Raw genomic sequence first — 22,352 nt, forward strand, 5'->3', positions numbered from 1 at the left:
GGCCAAACACCCCCTAAATCGATCTAATCACAGCATAGGCCAGGCGAGCAACTTCCAGCAGAGGAGAAAGAATGGGAGGAACGGGGCTGACGGACGGCGCCACTCGTGGCGTGTCCATGTGGAGCTGGGACGGAAAAAAAAAAAGAAAGAGGGCCCGGCCCCTGGAGAGGAGCGATTTGATGGCCTCCACGTGTTCGGAGACACGGATGGAGACACGTTAAGGGAACACGGAAGCTGCAGCCAGGAGCGCGCCGTCGCCTCGCGAGAGGACGGCAGGGGCTCGTGTTCCCAAGTTTAATCGCCCGCTCGTGCTCCGTTGTACGACCCCATTCTCGGAGACGACGACGACGAGCGATCCTGTGCGGCGAGCCGGCGAGGTTCTCCAAGATTTGGCGCGGAAACATGGCGGCAAAAGTCTATCCCCGCGCCATTTTCCCTTCCCCTCCACCTCCCCAATCTGTTCCCAATCCTGCAAAGCCAGCAACCATGCGGCGACAGCGGCGGGATGCAGCGGCAACGCGAGATCTGCTGGAAGCGGCGCCGGCACGGGAGAGGAAAGGTGCTGCGGCAAGGGAGCGGAAGAGCGCTGCGGCAAGGGAAGGGAAGGGCGCGGCATCGGCAGGAGAGCGGAAGGCCGAGGTAAGGACCCTTGAGGAGAATGGCCCTGCAGAGGAAGGGTGCAGTACGGGCGGAAGGAGCTGCCCCCGTTCAATCCGCGTCATCCTTCACCGACGACGTGAGGCACATCCTCACAGTCACCGGCGCTCCCGCCTCCAGATGCGGCGGCATGCTGGAGCGGAAGGTTGCGATGACGGCTGGAAAGCGGAAGGGCTCGCTCAATAGCGGTGTTGTTAATTTCCGGCTCTGTTCTGTTGCTTCCCTCCACGGATGGATTGGGTGCGAAAAGATGGAGAGCGTGGCGAAGGGAAGCACGGCGGCGGGTTGCTGGAAGCCAGGATCTAGCCCCAGTCGGTGTTCAGCTTCATTACTGATCTCCCCCAGTCCATGCTTGCTTCTCTGAATGTCCGTGTTGCTTGCTTCTTTGTTTACTTAAACGTCACTAATGCAAATGTAGAGAGCGAAGATCGTGCAGATCTTCTCTTTTCCAATTTCTTAATTTTTTTCCTGGTGTTTACAAATCTGAAACGTAGACCTGTGTTTTTTTGTTTCATGAGATTCAGAACATGATGAAATATTAAGCAAGTTGAAATCATGACCTTTTGATGACAGTCAAGCATTATATTATGCTACTAATATCATTTTTTTACAGTTCCATATGTAGATAATAGCAACGTAATATCAGTTCGAGTTCTCTGGTAGCATGCTCCTGATATTCTAATAACCTTGGTCAGTTTAACACATGCTAGTATTGCCATTGATTTTCACAGGCACAGTTGCTGAGCACTAGGGCCTACTACTATCTGATTCTTGTTAGGCTCACAAACTTCAAATTCTGCCACTGAATATGTCTGCTATGTACACGAACTATAACTATGAATGTTTAGACTTCACATTGCAGATTTGGTCTGAATGCTTTGACTAGCAAGGAGGAAGCCAAGGGAGGACCTGCTGTTGCAGCGCACTATTATGTCTGTCAGTTTTTCATGTGAATGTGCCGAAGTGTGAATAGATGCGAACATGTGTCAAACTAGCAACAAAATGACATGCAAAGATCAAATATATAGTTGATCGCCATGTTAACTGTCTCTTTGGCTGCCTGTACGTGATTGGCTGCCTGTACGTGATGTGGCATGTGTTCGCAGACAATAACCACATGCACTAATGACATGATTTTCCTTTTACAGTATCTTTTTTCAAAAAATTTCTAAACAGTACATAAATACTCACATGCATGCATGCGACCATAGTATGCACGAAAACACTTGCACACACAGAGATGGCAACGGGGAAAACGCTCCCCCATCCCCGTCCCCGTGGGGAAGAAAAATCCCCATCCCCGCCCCCGTGAACGCTCGTGGGGAACGTTTCCTTCCCATCCCCGTCCCCGCACGGGGAATTTGTCCCCGACGGGTCCCGTCCCGCAAATTATCACAGTAGAACACGTTCGCATCAAGGAAGAATCAACATCATCAGCCAAGAGTGCGTAGGAATAAACAAGTCGAATCAAGAAACGAGTCCGCAACTATACATCACCGTATAGCACAATTTAATAATCAAGAGAATCAAATCTAAGCTGTTTTCAACACAACAGCGTCGTACAACGCCACTACCACAAGCCAAACTCTGTTTCTCACCCTTCCTTGTCGTCGTGATGCTATGTTGGAGCTCGTGGGCGCGGAAGACAAAGCTGTACAGCTAGTGTTGTTGATACGTAGACGTCAGCTGTGGATTCGTCGATGGCCGCGGACGGAGCGTCACCCAAATCTTGCGCGGCGCCGTGGCAGTCTTCGGCCTGTGTCACGGACTCGTGGCCTCCTGCGCGCGACCGCGCGTGCAGCAGAAGTTTGGGCGCGGGACGGCAGGGTCTGGGCGCCAGCCGCGCGGGGTCCGGCCGTCCGGGGCTCCGGGGTTCGGGCGCAGGAGGCTGGGGCCTGGGGGTGGCCGGCCGGCGGTGGCTAGGAAGGAAAGGGGATGAGGGACTGAGGAACGGATGATGGATGGAGTGAGTCCAGGGTTTGGAATTTCTCAGCTGGTTATTATAACCTCTCGTATTGGGCCTCGTTTTGATGGGCTGCTAGGCCGAATTATGAACTCCTGCTGAAATTAGTCGGGGCTGCAGGGAGACGGGGACGGGGACGGGGAATCATCCCATTTAATTCTACGTGGGGATCAATTTCCTACCATCACATTCCTTAGAGCAACTCCAAAAGATTGCTAATCTTATCCTCAATATCTTTTTAGAAGAAAAAGAGAAAAAATGAACTCCTACAGTTCACCCAAACCTTCCCCAATTTTTTAGCGACGCTAAAAAATAGCTTGCCACCGCGTATAATTTAGCGTTGGCGTTCCTCCCCCAATTCTGATTCCCGCACGCCCGCGCGTCCCTTCTGATGGGCCCAATATGATGACGTGACCTGTTTTGAAATATTGGGGGTAATTTATTAGCGATCTGCTGTGGATTGATATGATTTTTGTGGAAATTTTTTAGAAGAACCCCCAATACATAATTTTATGGAAGAATTTTTTTTTGGTACTCTTGGAGTTGCTCGGGGGAATTCCCCGCGGGGAATCGGGAACGGGCTCCGTTGCCATCCCTATGCACACGTGAATGTTTACAGGAAACTAAGCTGGGATCTTAAGATTAACAAATTTAGCAAAGACGCATCACCGGCAACAGGCGCATCTTGCACTACGGAATGAATAGCCCCATCAGTGAGACATGTCAAAACCTATGTCCAGTGGGGAGGGGAACCACACCCGACAATGCTTAATTAGTCTTCAAATGTAGACCATCTAAGCAGCAAAAGCAAAATAGAGGTGCCGTTGCATGCAATAGGTCAATCTTATATATATAGTTGACCGGTGACAGATTGACAAGGCTATACAATCCTCTATCACCTATCACTGCGCTACCTTTTTCTGCGAATACTCCCTCCGTCCTACAAGACTATTCATTTACCTTTCAAAACTTGTCCCACGAAAAGTGTTTATGTAACTTTCAGACCATCCGACAAAGGCTTGTAATACCTTCTGGTCCAGTTAACGAATCGATCATTTACTCCCACCATCGATGCCCAAGCTACACTCGCTAAATAAGGAAGGCTAATAGGTCCGACAATTATTACGCATGTATAATTAATTCTACTCGGTAATCCATCCGATTAAGAAGAGTTATTAGTGGTACTTTGGACTTTTAGCATTGCTACTATCTTATCTAAAATTTTCTAAACAAACAGTCGGAGAGGGAGTACTTTTCGATGTCAGCATTAACTAATGTATCAAACATAGATTAATTTAATAAGCTACATGGAGTATTACCCACCTAACAGCATCATTTCCATGACACAAATTATTTTTCTATAACAAATAGAAATAAGTTCCCTTGCTAACGCCTGGTCAACTGCGACGGCCGACGGACCATTGGAAATTGAGGGAGCATTCGGCAGTTCGGCACAGCTCGGTTTGATTGGAAGCCTTCCGTCCGTAATGACGCATTGGCGCACCAAAACCAAATAATTCGATGTAGGTTACGGCTCACTCAGCCAAAGCCAGGCTGCCTTGTTTGGACCCCAAAACCTAGAGAGACCTAGACCATTCTCCTAGGCATGGCGGCTATCATCTGGAGTCATTAGCAGTCAAACATTAGCCTTGTTTAGTTGCCAAAGTTTGGAGGTGTCAAATTACTGTTACAGCACTGTAGCACACTGTAGCGTTTCATTTCTATTTGTGAATTATTGTCCAAACATTGACTAATTAGGCTCAAAAAATTCGTCTCGCAACGTACAACAAAACTGTGCAATTAGTTTTTAATTTCGTCTACATTTAGTACTCCATACATGTACCGCAAGTTTGATGTGATGGGGAATCTTCTTTTTGCATAGTGGCAAAGTTGGGAGTTGGGGGTGAACTAAACAAGGCGATTGGTGTGTTAGACTTGCTAGCACCCCCACGTTCCAGCCTACACACTGACAGTGGATACAGCGCTACTGTCAGCGGCACACCGTGCAGACCCCGTATCCTATCGATGGCCACAGCACTACGGCAGGCTGGGGCGCCCCAGGCTTGTCCACATCCTAGGCAAAACAATCTTGCGGTAAACTTCACGGTCAAACTGTCACTGCAGCACAAAATCTGTGGCCAACCTATTTTCTTTCATGGTAGACAAATCTCATATTACATTACGTGCGTAGCTTCAGTCATGGACTTGTGAGAGTAACATATTTATTCTGGTCCAAAAGTAAGGGGTATTTGGATATACTATATGCTAAACTTTAGCAGTGTCACATCGGATGGTAATTAGAAGGACTAAACATGAGCTAATTATAAAACTAATTGCAGAACCCTGTGCTAATTCACGAGACGAATCTATTAAGCCTAATTAATCCTTCATTAGCATATGGTTACTGTAGCACCACATTGTCAAATCATGGACTAATTAGGCTTAATAGATTCGTCTCGCGAATTAGACTCCATCTGTGCAATTAGTTTTGTAATTAACCTATATTTAATAAATCTAATTAGCATCAAACATCCGATGTGATAGGTGCTAAATCTAATTAACATCAAACATCCAAACTCGAGAGCAACGGCAGTTCATGACAGGATATACAGCATGCAACAAGCAAGTAGCATCTTTTATGTACAGACTACACAAGAACAACGGCAATGCACTGGCTCATTTAGAGGTAATGGTCTTGGTCTGGTAGAAATTGGTGTATGTGCGCTATGCAGGCACGGCGAAGCTTGGCTCGGACCACCGAGTCGCATCGACAACAAGGCACGGGTCGGACTTCCTGAACTCGCCCACCTGCAGAGTTCAGCACAAGATGATGGATGAAAAACCCTGGAAGCAAATTTGTCTAGAGAAAACAGAGCATGGTGAGTGTGGAGATGCCAAACCTTTTCCCCGCAGCTGGGGCAGTAATGGTACTTGTGCCAGAGGCAGTCCATCGAAGGGCACAGGAAGCAGACCCCCAGCATGAAGGGCATCATGCAAGCCACAACGGATGCAAGGCTTGGCTTCGACCTGTTCAAAGGAACAAGCGGTTCATTTTCATTTCAGCTATGAAGCATCATCAACTATTGATTTGCTACATATTATCTATGTCCTGCTGGCAGAGGCGGGCCCAGGGATTAGAGATTGGGTATTCAAAAATTCAGAAGATAAAAGAAATTAGTGTCTCAACCCTGTTTTGTGTCATGAATCATTGACAAATACCATTGATTAGCAAAATAATGGGTATTCAATGAATACCCTTGAATACCCCCTGGGCCCGCCCCTGCCTGCTGGACCCAACGAGCAGTGTAGAAAATAAAAAATGCTTAGGGGGTGTTTGGCAGGGAGGGGCTAAATTTTAGCCCCTGTCACATCGGATGTTTGGACACTAATTAGGAGTATTAAACATAGTCTAATTACAAAACTAATTGCACAACCCCTAGGCTAAATCGCGAGACGAATCTATTAAGCCTAATTAGTCCATGATTTGACAATGTGGTGCTACAGTAACCATTCGCTAATGATGGATTAATTAGGCTTAATAGATTCGTCTCGCGATTTAGCCTATGGGTTCTGCTATTGGTTTTTTAATTAGCTCATATTTAGTCCTCCTAATTAGCATCTGAACGTGTGATGTGACAGGGCTAAAGTTTAGCCCCTGACATCCAAACGCCCCCTTAGTGTGAAAACTGCTTGTCACAAAAAACGAAGCACGAACATACAGGTTCAGATTTAGCGAGGGTGTCATCAATCCATACCAATATCAGGGCAAAAGAAGATCACAGCAAGAAATACAGTATTCTAGCCAAATCTTAAAAACATAGTGCCAGCGTCACCTATCCTGGACACGATCTTGCACTAAAACTTAATACCTCTGCAGAAAACTAAAAGTATTCTCTGGAATATTCTCAGCAACTGAAATATAAAGTAGAATAGAGAAACTCAATTGACCACTGCAAAACTGCAACATGATGGTTGGAGAGTTGACTAGCAAACTACCAAATGTTCCTTAATGCTCCCTCAACAGATCCCCATGACCATTCAAAGTAGAGGCAACTGAGACCAAGCAATGTAAATACCAATAGCACAAACCATGAGCAGATGTTACTCGGATGGTTTTATGATAACAGAAAATGCTTTGTTCAAGTCTTGTTTGCTAATTACCGTAGCTCCCCATGACAAATGACTTTCAGATATGTCATCATTAACTAGCAAAGCCAGGCAGGTGTTCCGGTTCCAGAGTTGAGGATACCCAGCAAACATCAACAAAGATGGTCCTTACAAAGCACTGCTCAATTCAAGTATATTGCTAAATTACTGCATGATTGCCTGAATCAAAATTCTTACTAGCAATTCATGTTCCTGATGACATACCCATGCAGTCATACTACAGAATAATAATGAAGACAACTGGAATCCCCCGTACAGATCTTTAGGTCTAATGCTACTCCTGAGGTCATAGGATATCAGCAGAATAGTTCAAAAACTCTTCTTTCTTCTACTCAAACTACACATAAAGATTACTCTGGTTTTATTTACATTTTTACCAAAATTATGGATCTATCACAATCTCATCAGTACTTTCCACTCAAATAACTAGATAACTCATCACAATGCCATCCTTTTCCAATAAGAAAGAGGTCCACAAAATATTTGACATGGTCCACATTAGTTTCTCGTATGGAACATAAAAATCATAATAGAAGTCTCATCTTTTCCATCGGAGTTCCTGTGAATACTAATATATAACAGGGTATCCTTCAGCTTGTACACAGAGATGGGAACCATTGAGAGTGAAGCAAAGAAGGTTCCACTTGGTTATAGAAACTGGACCTAAGGGTTGTGAGGAAGTAGATAGTCGAGTGTTGCAGAACATTGGAACACAGAAAATCAGTGAACCTACCAAATATGCTATCCAAACGGATAAAGACTGCTCCAAATACAGAACCTATACCTGACAATGCTCCTACTAACAATAGTCATGTCATATACTCGCTAAGCTTAGGGTGATATCACTTGTACAGAATGGCTTCTGTTGCCATATATCACTGCAAGGGGACACAAGCCGGGGGGCAAAGTATGGTGTCCTAACATTTTGCTCGAGCACAAGTTCTGAATGTTCCATTCATATGATTGATCTATGCCTGACACATAATGGACCTCCTGGTGCAATTGGAGAGTTTTCGGAGAGAGATCCATATGGCAATTAAGGTATCTTCCACTAGATGAAGACCCTTAACCAAAGTTCCCTTGAGGTACGGCAACTCCATTCTTCTATATATGGCTAGAGATGTGATATCAATAGGAAGTTGAGAAGTCCGTTGATGGCACCTTTAGTCCATGGTGGTTGTTCCATACATGTGGTAAAGCCACTAAAACGGATATGCTAAACAAAAGCCGTTTCAACCAATATGGTCCATAGTAATAGCTTATCCTTTGGCTTTTCTAAACAGGGCAGGGGCCATCAAGCAAACAAAAGAAGAATACACTTGATTTGACCAAGGGAGCGTGGGGGGTGAGGGAACTAAGATGGTACGGATGTTTGTCATGATCTTTAGTGGTGAGGGGAGCAGGCGTCTCATTCATGGGTTTAGCTGGTCCAATGTAACAAGGTCCGCTCTCCTTACTTTTAGCTACCAGCGTGCGATCCAGCTCTGGCTGACGTGCAGCAGATCTCCTGGTGCAATTTGGGAGCCTTCAGTCTATAGGAAAAGATCATGATGGCAATGAAGGCAATTTTTTTTTACATGGAAGAAGGCTCTTATCCATTGCCCCTTGAGGTACTACAACTTAATTGACTTGGGACTTCTGAGGTATGACGTCAATATGAATTCAAGAAGTCCGTTGGTGAGACCATATTTCCTGCGTACTCCTGTGGCTATTCCATATTTCCATGTGTGTGGTAAAGCCGTTAAACCTGAAATGCTAAACGAAGTTCATAATAGAAGACTATTCTTTAGGTTGTTTGTAGAGGTCAGGGACCATCAAGCAAAGCAAAGGAGCCACTTGATCATAGCAAGGGGACCTTAGGGGTGAGAGTCACTAGATGATCTGGATCTGACCACCATTTGTAGCAATGAAGGGTAAATGCCTTCTCATTCATATGTTTGGATGGTCCAAACCAAGCAAAGTATGGTGTCCTTGCTTTAGCGTACAACACATGATCTGGTATTGGCTGACGCGTAGCGAACATCCTGGTTCAATTGGAGACGTCCTACAGGAAGAGATCCTTATGGTAATCATATGTCTTCTCATCTATGGAAGAAGGCCCTTCTCGGTGCCACTCAAGCTACCCCAGCTTGGTTCATTTAAGGCGAGAGCCATATGGCATCAATAGGAAGTCGGGAGGTTCTCTCTTCTCCATCTCACATTCACAATTTAGTACTATTCTTAAGTTTGTAAGGAACAATTAGCATCAATTCAGTATCTGTCCCATGACATCTCACAGCTCCTACCAGCTACCAAGAGAAAGCTATAATCGCATTTCTCCGTTCCAACGGCCTATAGATCACTAGAATTTCATCTCTCCCCATTCTAATTGCACTAAAAACTGTGGAGATCGAAGAATTTCCTACGGAACCCGCGGTCCCGGGGTTGGGGGCTAAGAGAAGGATGGGGGAGGACTACGGGCTCACCGGACGGTAGAGACGGCGGCTTCGCCGCAGGCCTGGCAGTGGAAGGGCGCGGGCGTGTCGCGGAACATGGTCTGCTGCAGCGGCACCCCCTTGGGCGCGCCGGCGTAGATCGCGTTGGCCGGCGGCATCCCGGCCGCGTAGGGGTTCGGCGGCGGCGCGTAGTAGTAGTGCCCCTGGGCCTCCGCCGCCTGGTGGTAGGGGATGCCGATGGCGGGCTCGCCGCCGGTGGCCGCGGGGTCCTTGGTCGCCATGGTCGCCGTCGGCGGTCGGTGCGCGGGTCCGGATTGGTGTGGTGGGTTTGGCGAACGGTTGAATTGTTTGTCAGCCGAGTTGAACTTGAACGCCGACCTATATTAAGGCCTGCAGCCTGCTCCGCTATTTGAAAATGTCTTCTACGTTGTCTTCTAGAAAATCACTATTTTTCTTGAACTATATAAAACTCTTCTAGAGAATTATTTTTTCTCGGATTGAAGCTCTTCTAGAAATTTATTTTTCTTGATTAAAGCTCTTCTAGAAAATGAACTCTAGTTGCCAACAAATCCTTCTCGTTTAGGCTATGTGCCTATGTCTATAACTATCTCACACATTCATTTGGGAGGAAACGGAGATTTTGTATGGGTACTTGTAGGATGTTCAATATATGCCACTGGGTTATGGATCTTCTTCTATTTCATTTCTATGTGGGATTATAAAATTCATTTTCAAATCTACATGGCATGCTTTTGTTGCAAAAAATTATACTCCCCCTCCCTAAATTATAGGTTGTTTTGGCTTTTTAAGATTCATAGATTTTATTATGCACTTAGATATACACAATATCTATACGCATAATAATATTTATAAATCTATAAAATAAAAACCGACTTATAATTTGAAACAGAGGGAGTACAAATTTAATCACAACCAATGTGATAAAAAAATAAAACGTAGACATCCGCTACAGTTTGTTCCCATTTAAAATATTATCCAAATTACTCATCTCAAATATAATCAAATAATTACCCAAACTATTTTTTTTAATTTACTCCCACAACTGTGTTGATTGGTCCAATATAAGGTCTGTTTAGGACCGCTTTAGGTTTTCCACCTTCAGGCCAAACTATCTTGCCAAACATTCCTAGCTCCAACATATTCAATTACATAAAAAGGTGGATCTATAGGCCAACTACAAGATTTTCTCGGAGCTCCTCAAGGGGTGCTCCAAAAACATTAGTTTACTACCTCCCAAACTATCTTGCCAAACACCCCTAACTCCAACAATTTCAATTATAGAAAAAAGGTGGATCTAGAGGCCAACAACAAAGTTTTCTTGAGCTCCTCAAGGGGTGCTAAAAAAAACTAGTTTCCTACCTCCTCAATTGCTCATGAAGTTGGGTGGAAAATATCCACCATTACTACCAATTACACGTACATTTTCACGAAAAGAGCATCGCTACACTATTGCTGCCGCCCCCTCCATGGGTGCATCTATACCGCCACAAGCGACAAATTCCTCGTTGTCACCTGAAAGATTGTGGGAAAGCAGCCCACTAATAAGTATTGCATTTTGCTGAACCCAATCATTCTGCATATTTGCATATTCCTGTACCCCATTATTCCGTAGATTTACATTTTTCTGAACCTCGTCCTCTAATATTTCTCCATAATGGATCCACCTAATGTATGTACTTGCCATACCACTCCTAAGTAAGTGCATACGCACCTCTCGTCTACAATAACTAAACTGATCCAGGCATCCATGGCATGGGCAAAGTATTTATTCATCCTCAGAGTATCTACTCTTAACAAATTTTATGAAATCATTGACCTCCTTTTCATGCTTGGAGTTAAATAGTTGACAACCGTGTATCCAACATATGTTCGTTTGTTAAATGCTCATTGTTAAGATTTTGAATCAAGCATGTTGGAAGTACCTTACATCGAAATAAGTTAATACAAAAATGAAATTTAGGCAAATTCAACTCCCAATTACTGAACGGATTGACGCACCGCAGCAAGAAGTACCAGATTTGTGCTGCCGTGGGACTGAGCCCCCATGGGGAGCTGCATATCTCTGCCGAAGTGCTCCGTTCTAGCCGCCTTCTCTATATTTTTCTTTTAAACCTATTGCGGGAGCGCGGCTGGGTAATCTAGTTTTTGCCTGCAGCGCGCACATTTTCTCCCACCAACTACCAAACTCACCTGAAACCTACTTGTGGGACCGGCTTGCGGTAAAAACTTCATATTTGATCGGTAACAGGTTTGACCCATGGGAGGAACACGTTTTCCTTTTATTCTCTCCCTATTTATCAGCTTATACTTACACGTGGGATCCTAGTTGGTTTATAATATTTTTGCGGATCTTATCATCACAAAACCACCATGTAACAGTGTGTGATGTTTTCTATTTTGCTTCGGTGACAACTTTTATAATGTTTCGTAACTATATTTGTTCGGATGTAAAATTTTATGACTTTTTAAAAAACGTCATAAATTTATGATGTTTTGACATTTATCATAAAATTTTCTTCATAGATTGAATATTTTTTGTAGTGCATTTTAAGATCTATTTTGAAGAAAAATTTGAAGATGTGGGAAGAGTCTTTGCTGTAGGTAAAGTTTGCATGTAATTGGACGGAACACTCCACTACCATGGTAAGTCCTTTTCAAATAGTGTATGGATTTAACCCCATGCTCCTGTTGATATTATGCATCTACTTACTACTAAGTGTACTCATCATAATGCTAAGGAGCATACTGAATTTATTAACAAAATACATGAAATAGCTAAAGACAACATTGAAAAGATGATGAAAAGTACATAATTGATGGTAGGAAAGGTAGAAAGAAAGTAAAACGTGAACAAGGTGATTTAGTGTGGTTACACTTGAGAAAACATAGATTTCTAGAGCTAGAAAGTCTTAGTTAACGGCAAGAGATGATTGTCCTTTTAAAATAATTGATAAAATAAATGATAATGCATATAAATTCGAGTTGCCTCCCATTAGTCCCACCTTTAACATTGCAGATTTTAAGCCATACTTAGGAGAAGAGAATGAGCTTGAGTTGAGGATATCACTCCTTCTAGATGCACATGACACTCCTCCAGTTGCTATGTAAAGACCAATCACTAGAGCTCGAGCTAGACAATTGAATCAACATGTGTTCCTTATTCGCTTGCAGGAGATAGCCTTCGTGATGAGGCCAACCGGGCTGCACACGGTTGATAACCAGAGGTGTGCTCGGATCTTGCTGATTAGAAGCTGGATCTAGTGTGTTGCTACTCCACCAAATCGAGAGTTATTCTCACCTAACGGAAAATCGGGCACCTAGTTTCCATAAAAAATAATAATCAAACATGTAAGGACATGTGAAACTGAAGTTTTTTTTTGGGATTTTTATCACACAATAGACGCTAGATCAAATGGTAAACTCCTTTCCTCCGCTTCAAACGGCAGGCTCGAGGTATAAGTTGCATTTTTTGATATTTAGTTTGTATGCCGATTTTGCTAATTTATGAAAGCTTTCATGACCGCTGTAGAGAATTTATGGGTCTAGGATTTTTTGTGCGACATGTAGTACGTTGTTTCTATCATGGATAATATATTTGTGGTAGAAAATGCTCTTATCTATGACATAGTTAGTTCCATGGTAAAAATAGAACTTATGAACCACAGGAGAGATCTTTTATATAGTGATGTAAAAAGTTACCCACCTTGTCATTATAAATAAAAAAAATATTCTTACGTTTCTTTTTTAAAAAGAATCAATATCTACCGTATGAACCTATTGGGCACACTCCACTCTTTTTTTTTCTACTTCGGTTCTTAGATTCTCTCGGTTAATAGACTTGAATGGGAATATATATAGAATTACCTTTTGGAGTGGTTTACATACAGATTTATTTGGAAAGAGATAGCTAGCTAGCTAGAAGTTTCAATTGACATTGTCATGAAGTAACTTCGAATCAACTTTGGTTGGTTACTTGACATCCATATTCTTTTTTACATATAAATTCTAGTGTACTACGACTAGCTTATGTATTACAATTTGTCGTAATATAATAAATGGTGTGCATTTCTTCATGATTTTCATCTACCTGGAAGGACCGAAGAAGAGTAGTTTAAATCAAGTCTTGTGCACCCAGCAAGACTGCATCAGCTGGGCACATATCATGATCAGCCGCCAAGTCTTTTAACAAGGGAGCGTTAAAAGAAGTCATCAAGTCACCAGGAAGGAGGGGTTAAGAAATTATCATGTTAATTAAAAAAGAAAAGAGCCTACACCCTCGCCCCACAGGAAGGAGGGGTTAAGAAATTATCATGTTAATTAAAAAGGAAAAGAGCCTGCACCCTCGTCCCACCGCCGCACCTCTGAAAGTGCATTTGGCCCCCTATGTGGATTTTGGTGTTGATGACGCGCATAGTTAGGGGACTAATACTTTTATCAAGTGTTTAATAGGTTCTAATTTCAAGAAAAGGCAAAAGTATATGAAAAGACTCTCAAAGAGCCCCATGTGCAAAGCTAAGACGGCGATGAACTCAAAAGAAGTCTAGCTTATTATTTCTAATTTTGAAATTGAGTTTAGGAACACCGTACTATAAAGAGGGATGCGGATGGATTGCTTGAAGGTGTAAAGGTGCTTTATTGTGATGCTGACCAAAACTTGAGAGACACAAAACATCCACGAACACAACCTTTACCTCAGTTTTCTTTATGTCTGTCGGAAGTTACGACGGTGTGTCGGAAGTTCCGACAGTCATCGGAAGTTTTCAGAAGTCCCGATAGGGACTCTCTGTCTGTCTAGTTGATCCCTGTTGGAAGTTCCGACAGGGGTCGGGAGTTTCTGGAAACTCCCGACGGGAGTTCTCTGTCCAGCTGGGGTGTCCCTGTTGGAAGTTCCGATAGGTACATTACCAGCATAGTAACGGCTAGTTTTTGGGGGCTGGGTATAAATACCCATCTACCCCCTCCTTCATTTGCTAATGACCTAACTCGAGACAAACACCCCCAAGCATTCATTTCTCACTTCCTCACTCCCCTTTGAGCCAAATCCTTGAGTCCTTGAGCTAGGGTTTGAGTGAGAGTGAGATTGAGAAGGTGTGTGACATGAGGGTTGAGTTGAAGTCAAGTTCATCTCAAGAAGCATCTCAAGCATCTCCGGCTCCGATTCGTGTTCTTTACTCTTGAAGCTTGCTTCTAGACGGCTAGGCGTTGCCCGTTGAGCACCCTCTTCGTGTGGTGCGCCCAGGAGCGTTTGTATTACCCAATCCTTTGTGGACTCAATAGTAAGTGACTCAATCTTCCTTTGTGGTTGATTGAGAGAGGTAAAGGGTTAGTGAGGACCTGGCTCTTTGTGAGCTCCTCAACAAAGACGTAGCTCTCTTAGTGAGAGTGAACTCCGGTAACAAATCTTTGTCTCGCTTGTTGTTGAATTCTTTACTATCTTGTGCCCTAGAAGCTTGTTTGTATCCGATCTCCTTATTTGTGTAGTTCCTAGCTTGCTTATCACCTGGAGTAGCCTCTACACGTTATTTACAATACTCTGATTCAAATAGAATTGGCAGAATCAGCTTTAATTTTGAATTTCGCTCTGCTCCTATCCTGTCGGAAGTTCCGGCATAGTACCGGAAGTTCCGACGCATTGGAAGTTCCGCCACTACGTCAGAAGTTCTGACAGTTCTAATACCACTGCGAGTTTTTCAGGAAAAATTTGAAGTGTGCCTATTCACCCCTCCCCCTCTAGGCATCACAAGACCCTTTCAACCTCATGCCGTCACAAGCAGCTCTCTGAGGGGTGAGCGGAGGGGAGAGGGGTGGGGCAGTGGAGCAGGGGACCCGGGGGATCTGGCTGCCCATCGTCAGGGACTTGGAGAGGAGAGATCGAGTGGAGAGAGGGAAGGAAAAGGACGGAGAGGGTGGCGGGATACAGGGGAGGAGGCCTGGTCATGTGGGTAAGAGAGAGAGGAGGATAGGAGGTAGTATCACCGTCGGCTGGTGGCTTTATCCGACACAGTAATAGTATCACCACCGATTGATAGCTATTTTCACCGCCGGTTCGAAGTACACACAACCCCATCTACTTCAAAACCAGTGGTGATACTCTATCACGTCAATTCATATAAAATCGGCGGCTTGTTCTGTAGTAGTGGTGGGTCACCTTGCTAATTAGTGTACATATGAACTATTATTCCTCTCATTAGTGGTACTATTCCTCCCATTATAAGTCGACATATGAACAGTTATCTGTGAATTTTGAAGTAGTACAAGTGTAAAACAATCCAAACAAATGTAAGCAGTTGTGACGATATTATTGTAGAACCAAAAGTTTCTTTGTCTTGGCTATACTCCGCATCATTTTCCGACGTACGGACTATAGTGCGATTGAGAGATAACCACTGCCGGTGCTTTTCTCCAGACACAACCATTTATGCTACTACTGTATACAAAGTCATGAGAGGCAATCGAATTGGGCAGGCCACCAAAAAGCACATGAGGAATAGACCTGCTATTCTACACTATTCAAGTATTTGTCCGTTTCCATTGTAGATTGACACGCATATATATGTACGATTACCATGTGGGCTGGCTGGAACCTGGAAGCCCTAGAACTCAAACAAAAGGCTGGAGTCCATGAGCATTGAGGATGTCCCGAGAAAAACTTGACCGTCCAAGCTGCAGCAGCATGCAGCAGATGAAATTCTCTCCGATCCTCTTTCGCGTCATGTCATCACATGTACCTAGCTAGCGGGTAGCCAAGGCGGCCTCCTAGGGCTAGCTGTACGACAAAATTCCATCGCCGATGGAACGGACATTCGACAGCAGCTAGCTTGCTTGCTAGAAACCACCCAGAGCGAGAACGGCAAAGATGCCGGAATCTCGCATGCATAGCAGAGAACGACCCCGCGCGCAAGGAGAGGACGGCACGCGGAGCTATAGTTGCTAGGCAAGGCAACCATAAGATTTCGACGAGACGGGCAAGCAAGAGCACGCGCGCGCCAGCCGGCCGGCGGCGAGCGAGCGATCGAGCTAGGGCATCCGGCAACTAACCGGCCGGCATTGCGTTGCTTGCTTTTCTAGGAGAAGTAGTTGGTAGCAAGGGAGGGACGGAGAAACCAAAGGGAAGTGGCGCAGCGCAGTGCGTTAGTGCAGTGCAGGAAGGAAACGGCCGAGCGGCATCGTTGTCGTCTCGTCGTCGGTCTCCCGCCCGGCCTCTGGTCTTGCGTCGGAGACCGATGAGGGGGAAAAGGGAATAAAGTGGCCCTGACGATGCATGTGTACATGTACATAGGTTGAGACAGAGCACAATATACATGCATGCAGGTAGAGATCAGAGAGAGGATGAGGGCTACAATACATGGAGCGAGGTGAGAGAGACGGGGGAACCTTTCAGCTAGCCGTCTCGGTTTGCAGAAGGGGAATCTGCGCACGAGGGGGGCCAGCTGCCAGCGGCAGGGCTCAGTGCAGGCCGGGCAGTGTGGATGCTCGGGCTCGGCTGCAACCAGCAGGGACAGCATGCAACACCAAAACACACCATACGAGAGAGGGGGCGAGACGTCAATATACGTGATTGGTGCTTTTGCCACCTAGTGGCCTAGTCTCCATGCCCTTTGATCGTGTTCTTAGAAGTTAGAAGCAAACGTCAATCGTCACATCTCCCGCCCTTGACGGGTCAAAATGGGATCAATGTATGCCAATGTATGCTAACAGACAAAAGTATAATAGCCTGCTGGAACTTCTAGGACGTTCACATAATCACATGCGCGCGAGTGATCGAGGGTCGAGGACGAGTAGGAGCCACCAGTCGTTGCAGGTAGGCCTGGGCGTTCGGTACTACCGAACCGAACCAATCGGTTTTTCGGTTTTTGATGAAGTTCGGTTCTCAGGAAACCCGTTACCGATCGGTTCTTCCAAAAAATCGGTACCGACGAAGTTCGGTTTGGGTTCGTTCGGTTCGGTTCCGATTCTGAACTGAACTAACTAACCAACTAGTTCACGCTTCTCCTCGCCGTCGTCCTCGCCCCGGCGCCGTCAACGCCCCCAGTCTGACTGGCCCCTCTCGCACCATCGAAGAAGATGCATCTATGGCCGTCACTCCAGATCTGGGACTCGTTCAAGCATGGGTACCTGCAGAAGCTGGAGCTCAACCTCGTCCACATGAAGCGCGCGCAGCGGCAGGGACAGGGGCAGAAGGGCGAGGGCCAGGACGACCAGGACCGCCAGGCCGGCGACGGGAAGGCACCGCTGCTCCAAGACTGCTCGCCGCTAGGGTCCATGCTGGCTGGCGTGCTCGAGCTCGCTTGGGACGTCGTCTTGCTCCTCCTCACTTGGGACACTGTCCTGGGAGGGAGCGCCGGCCGCCGGGTGGGGATGCAGCGCCACGGGAGGACGCAGGGGGGCGCCGGGACTCTGGGAGGACACACCGGCCGCCGGGGCAGGCGCGCGCCGCGGCGGTGTGGGTTGGGATGCGGCGGGCGTTGTGGGTAAGAAGGCCAGGACACGGGACGCGGCGCGTGGAGACTCGAGTGGGTAGTGGCTAGGGTTACTCGCTCGCTGGGCCTTATTGGGCCTCCAGGGTCAAGCAGAAGTAGTAGACGCAAGTTGGACCTCTGGTTCTTCGGTTACTTCGGTTAACCGAGGGGAGGAACTGATTTAACTGAACAAAGTTCGGTTCTTAAGAACTGAGAATCAAACAGAGAACTGAAATTTTGGTTCTTGGTTAGTTCGGTTCGGTTCTCAGTTAGTTTGGTTCGGTTCTCGGTAAAATTTGCCCAGAGTTAGTTGCAGGGAAAGATGGCCGGTTTGCGTTGAGATCCGATGGGACTGACCGGTCGTCCTCATAATGATCCAAGCCTAGGCTATCAGGGCAATGTTTCAGCGCAAGGTGAGAGGCACATCAATTGGCCAGTCCAATTGCATACACCATCTTATTATTATTATTATTATTATTATTATTATTATTATTATTATTATTATTATTATTATTATTAATTGGAGACTTCTTTTAAAACCTCCAGAAACCACCTAGGATCTTAGGCGAACACTCTTAAAAAAAAAAGAAATACGGAAAATTCTTACAAAAATTCAAAACATCTGTCCATCAATCGGTAGACTCAAATCATCGTAGCTATTGGATTTATTATGATTAGCCACCTATACCATTATGAAAATAGCCTAAAGTAACCCGTAAATCTATATTTAAATAACCTACCTCTGCCATTATACAAAATAAACTAAATTAACCCCTAATCTTCATCTAAATTACCCACTTATGCTATTATAAAAATAATTTAAAATAACCCCTAAATTTGCAACTAAATTGCACACACTAATACTTAAAAATAAATTAAAGTAACCCTTAAATTTGTATCTATGTTATCCACGTATGTCATTATTAAAAATAACATGAGGTAACACTAAATTTGAATCCAAGTCACCATTATTAAAAATTATACCCCAATATACACCAATTATGATTCTAAATTGTCTATTTCTTTACACTATTGGTATATGATATAATAATTAAGGTATATATGCATGATGTGTGTCACCATTATGAAGATATAGAGGAAGTGATGAGAATATAGATTTCTATGTTAAAATTATAGCTCAAACTGAGGGTCCATTAAACAAATTCAAGCGCATACCTACGTTACAAAGTGAAAAATAAAAGATTTTAAATGTGGATGAAATCTGTCACAATCGAATGAAGATAATAAGTTTATATCTATATAAGTATTGTGTTCTAATATTTAATAAATAAGAGGTAGCTCAAGGTAATAGTTTTGTAGCAATGTGATCTTTTTTTTCATTGGAGACTCCGCATTAGTTATCACAAGACATGTTAGAAAAAAATCCTAGAAATTCTCACCAAAATTAGAAACATTAAACACGAATACTGTAAACTCCAATAATCATAGTCATTGGTCTATTTTATTTTCTAAAAAGTTACCCACCACTACCATTATGAAAATATTCTAAAGTAAACCCCTAAACATATATCTAAATTACCAAGCTCTACCATTATAAAACTAATCTTCATCTAATTTGCGCATGCATACCATTATAAAACATACTTAAAATGCAATTCTAAATTTGTATCTAAGTTACCCACATATATCATTATTCAAAATAACCTAAAGTAAACACTAAATCTTAATCTAATATCTTTACGTTCATCATACACAAACGTTCAGAAGTAAACTAAAATATGATTCTAAATTATCTATTTATGTTATTATTAATATAGAAATATCAAAATAAGGTATATACACATGATTGTCGCCATGTAGATCATTTATACATGTATGTTAGAAAGTGATAAAAAATTATTGATTTTTATGCTAAACACAATGTATAGAGGTGTGATACAAAATGAAAAAAGTGTGAATGTGGATGAGAAAGTGTATAGAGTTTACTAATTAAAAATCAATCAAAACCGAATAAAGATAAATATACATCAGTATTATGTTGAAGTATTTTTATGGGAGAGTAATAAGTAAATAATTTTGATTATTAGTTAGGAGTCTAATTTTTAAATAATTTTCAATTACTATAGCTTTTTAAAAAATTAACCCGTGCGGGAGCACGGGGTTATAGTCTGGTTTACATCATACGTAGCGGTGTGCTCCTCTCCATGCAATCGCCTGCACTGTTATTAGGAGACCGGCTGTGGCAGACTACATGCTTATTAGATGGCAGCCAGCTGTGTGTACTATGTGATCCTTCCTACGCAATCAGAGGACGTTTGACATCAAAGGTGGAAGAAGGCAACGAAACGAGCGGTACACACTAGTACACTACAGCCTGGTTTGGTTACTCTCGCTTATTTTTAGCACCCATCACATCGAATGTTTAGATACTAATTAGAAGTATTAAACGTAGATTATTTACAAAACCCATTACATAAATAGAGGCTAAACAGCGACACGAATCTATTAAGCCTAATTAGTCCATGATTTGATAATATGTTGCTATAGTAAACATTTGCTAATGATGGATTAATTAGGCTTAATAGATTCATCTCGTCGTTTAGCCTCCACTTAATTATGTAATAGGTTTTGTAAATAGTCTACGTTTAATACTCCTAATTAGTATCTAAACATTCGACGTGACACATGCTTATTTAAAATAAGCAAAGGGAACCAAACGCCCCCCCACATTGTACTGAATGTACATGTCCAAGCTGTCATGATAAGACGTTTTCTAAGCTGTCATATGTGATAATAGGAACGTCTACGAGCAAGGTGGAGGCAACGGAAACAAGTGGCACACTATATCATGATTGTTTGTTAGACAACATCCGATCCAATATAATGGTGTGTGATGAATGGGGCGCTCTAAGGAGTGTTTAAGATCGAGCAAGGTGTAAATCATCCAATGACACACTAGCTACACACGCCTAAATAGAAGAAAGCAGTACGATGAATGTTGCTAGTGGCAGCAAATGGAGGTGCATGCCTAATCTATCATGAACCGTTAAGAGCAAGGTAGGAGGCAACGGAAACTAGTGGCACACACTACATGGCATGGTTAGATGGCACCTAGCGGTAAACAGAAGGAAGCAAAGCTATCATGAATGATTTAGAGCAAGGCAGGAGGCAACAGAAACTAGTTGCACACTTTTTGCTTAGATGGCAACCAACGATGTTGAAGGTGCCTAATCTATCATGAACATTTAAAACAAGTTGAGGCCAATGGAAACAACGGACCACTGCAGGCTTTAGATATTAAGCTAATGGTGTGAAAGTTCTAAAGCTCTGTTATGAACATTTGAAAGCAAATAGGAGCCAGCGGAAATCATCAGCACACTGCAAGCTTAGATAGTAGCCAACGATGTGAAGCTGCCTAAGCTATCATGAAACAATGGCACACTCCATGCTTATATGGTAGCCAGTAGTGTGTCCAAACATGCTTCTGATGTGTGTATATGAACATGTTATGCGCTGGCCTCATGCGAGTCGCGTGACCCTTCCATTTGTGTTTGGCGTGGAAAGAGCTGTGTGGCGACCAAGTGCTAGAGAGTATATTAGACAAACTCGAGTATCAATGAAAATATTGCTTATTTTCTAAGCAGTTCTATTCAAAAGACTGAAAACGATGTTACAGAGGCTTTTTATGCTCAGTCGACCACTAGACTGAGCAAATCTCGGGCCGGACCACGCTTGGGCCAAGCCGGCAAAAAGCTCAGTTTCTTTCAGGTCAAAAATCTCCGCCCATTAACTCCAACGGGCCAACAAAATCTGGCCTAATTTGGGCTGGACTCGGGCTCAGGCTGGGCCACCCATCATTTTATAGTGTAAATTTAATTCATTTAATTATTCAGGACGGGCTCAGGCCCACCTATTTTTTCGGGCTGTGAAAATCAGTGCCATACCCGGCCCTAAATGAGTGCCAGCCTGGGCTTAGCCCGTTAGGCTTGAGCCAAGCCAGCAAAAAGCCCAGTTTCTTTGGGGCCCAAAATCTCCGCCCATTAACTCCAACAGCCCAACAAAATTGGGCCTGATTCGGGCTGGACTTGGGCTCAGGCTGGGCCGCCCATCATTTTTTAGAGTAAATTTAATTCATTTTATTATTCAGGCTGGGCTCGGGCCCACCTACTTTTTTGGGCCGCGAAAATCAGCGCCACGTCCGGCCCTAAATGAGTGTTGGCCTGGGCTTACCTGTTGGGCTCGGGCCGGGCCTATTTTGCTCAGGCGATAACTATACCTTTCCTGTAAGTATAAATAGCCTTTTTTTAGACCAGAGTCAATTCATTCGTTAGTTGAAAATCATGGTGAGAAGTTATAATAATTTCAAAAATATTAATGTTCAATGAAAAAAATGTATAGTTTATGGCTTCATGTTAACATATGACCTTATTTGGCCCCGTAGATTTTATATTCTCACAATCTCATACCATGCATCTTACTATTATTAATTGGAGGTTCTTTTGAAACCTCCAGGTGAAGTCACCTATGATCTTAGATGGACACTCTAAAAAAAGAGAAAAATTCTAGAAATTCTTAAAAAAAGCAAAATATCTAGCTATCAATAGGTAACTCAAATCATCGTAGGCATTGGATCTATTATGTTTTCTAAAAAAATTATCCACCTATGCTATTATGAAAATAGTCTAAAAT

At 43.7% G+C, this 22,352-nt stretch overlaps 1 protein-coding gene across 1 annotated transcript; it reads right to left on the reverse strand.

Moving 5' to 3' along the window:
- Window positions 1-5,158: 5,158 nt before the first annotated feature.
- Window positions 5,159-9,590, reverse strand: LOC101755040 (GSH-induced LITAF domain protein). Its single transcript, XM_004952527.2, has 3 exons — window positions 9,253-9,590; window positions 5,521-5,647; window positions 5,159-5,428 (listed from the first exon to the last, which is right to left on the reverse strand). Exons 1-3 carry the CDS (start codon window positions 9,501-9,503, stop codon window positions 5,345-5,347), a joined length of 462 nt encoding a protein of 153 aa, XP_004952584.1. The 5' UTR covers window positions 9,504-9,590; the 3' UTR covers window positions 5,159-5,344.
- Between the last annotated feature and the right edge of the window lie 12,762 nt (window positions 9,591-22,352).

Source organism: Setaria italica, chromosome I (genome assembly GCF_000263155.2).
Source record: "Setaria italica strain Yugu1 chromosome I, Setaria_italica_v2.0, whole genome shotgun sequence".
Classification (NCBI taxonomy): Eukaryota; Viridiplantae; Streptophyta; class Magnoliopsida; order Poales; family Poaceae; genus Setaria; species Setaria italica.

Excerpts from the sequence above, each read along its gene's own strand:
- LOC101755040 (XM_004952527.2), bottom strand. The coding sequence starts at position 9,503 with ATGGCGACCAAGGACCCCGCGGCCACCGGCGGCGAGCCCGCCATCGGC. Across the intron at positions 5,648-9,252 it reads GCCGCCGTCTCTACCGTCCG|GTCGAAGCCAAGCCTTGCAT; the intron begins GTGAGCCCGTAG and ends TCCTTTGAACAG. Across the intron at positions 5,429-5,520 it reads GCCCCAGCTGCGGGGAAAAG|GTGGGCGAGTTCAGGAAGTC; the intron begins GTTTGGCATCTC and ends TGAACTCTGCAG.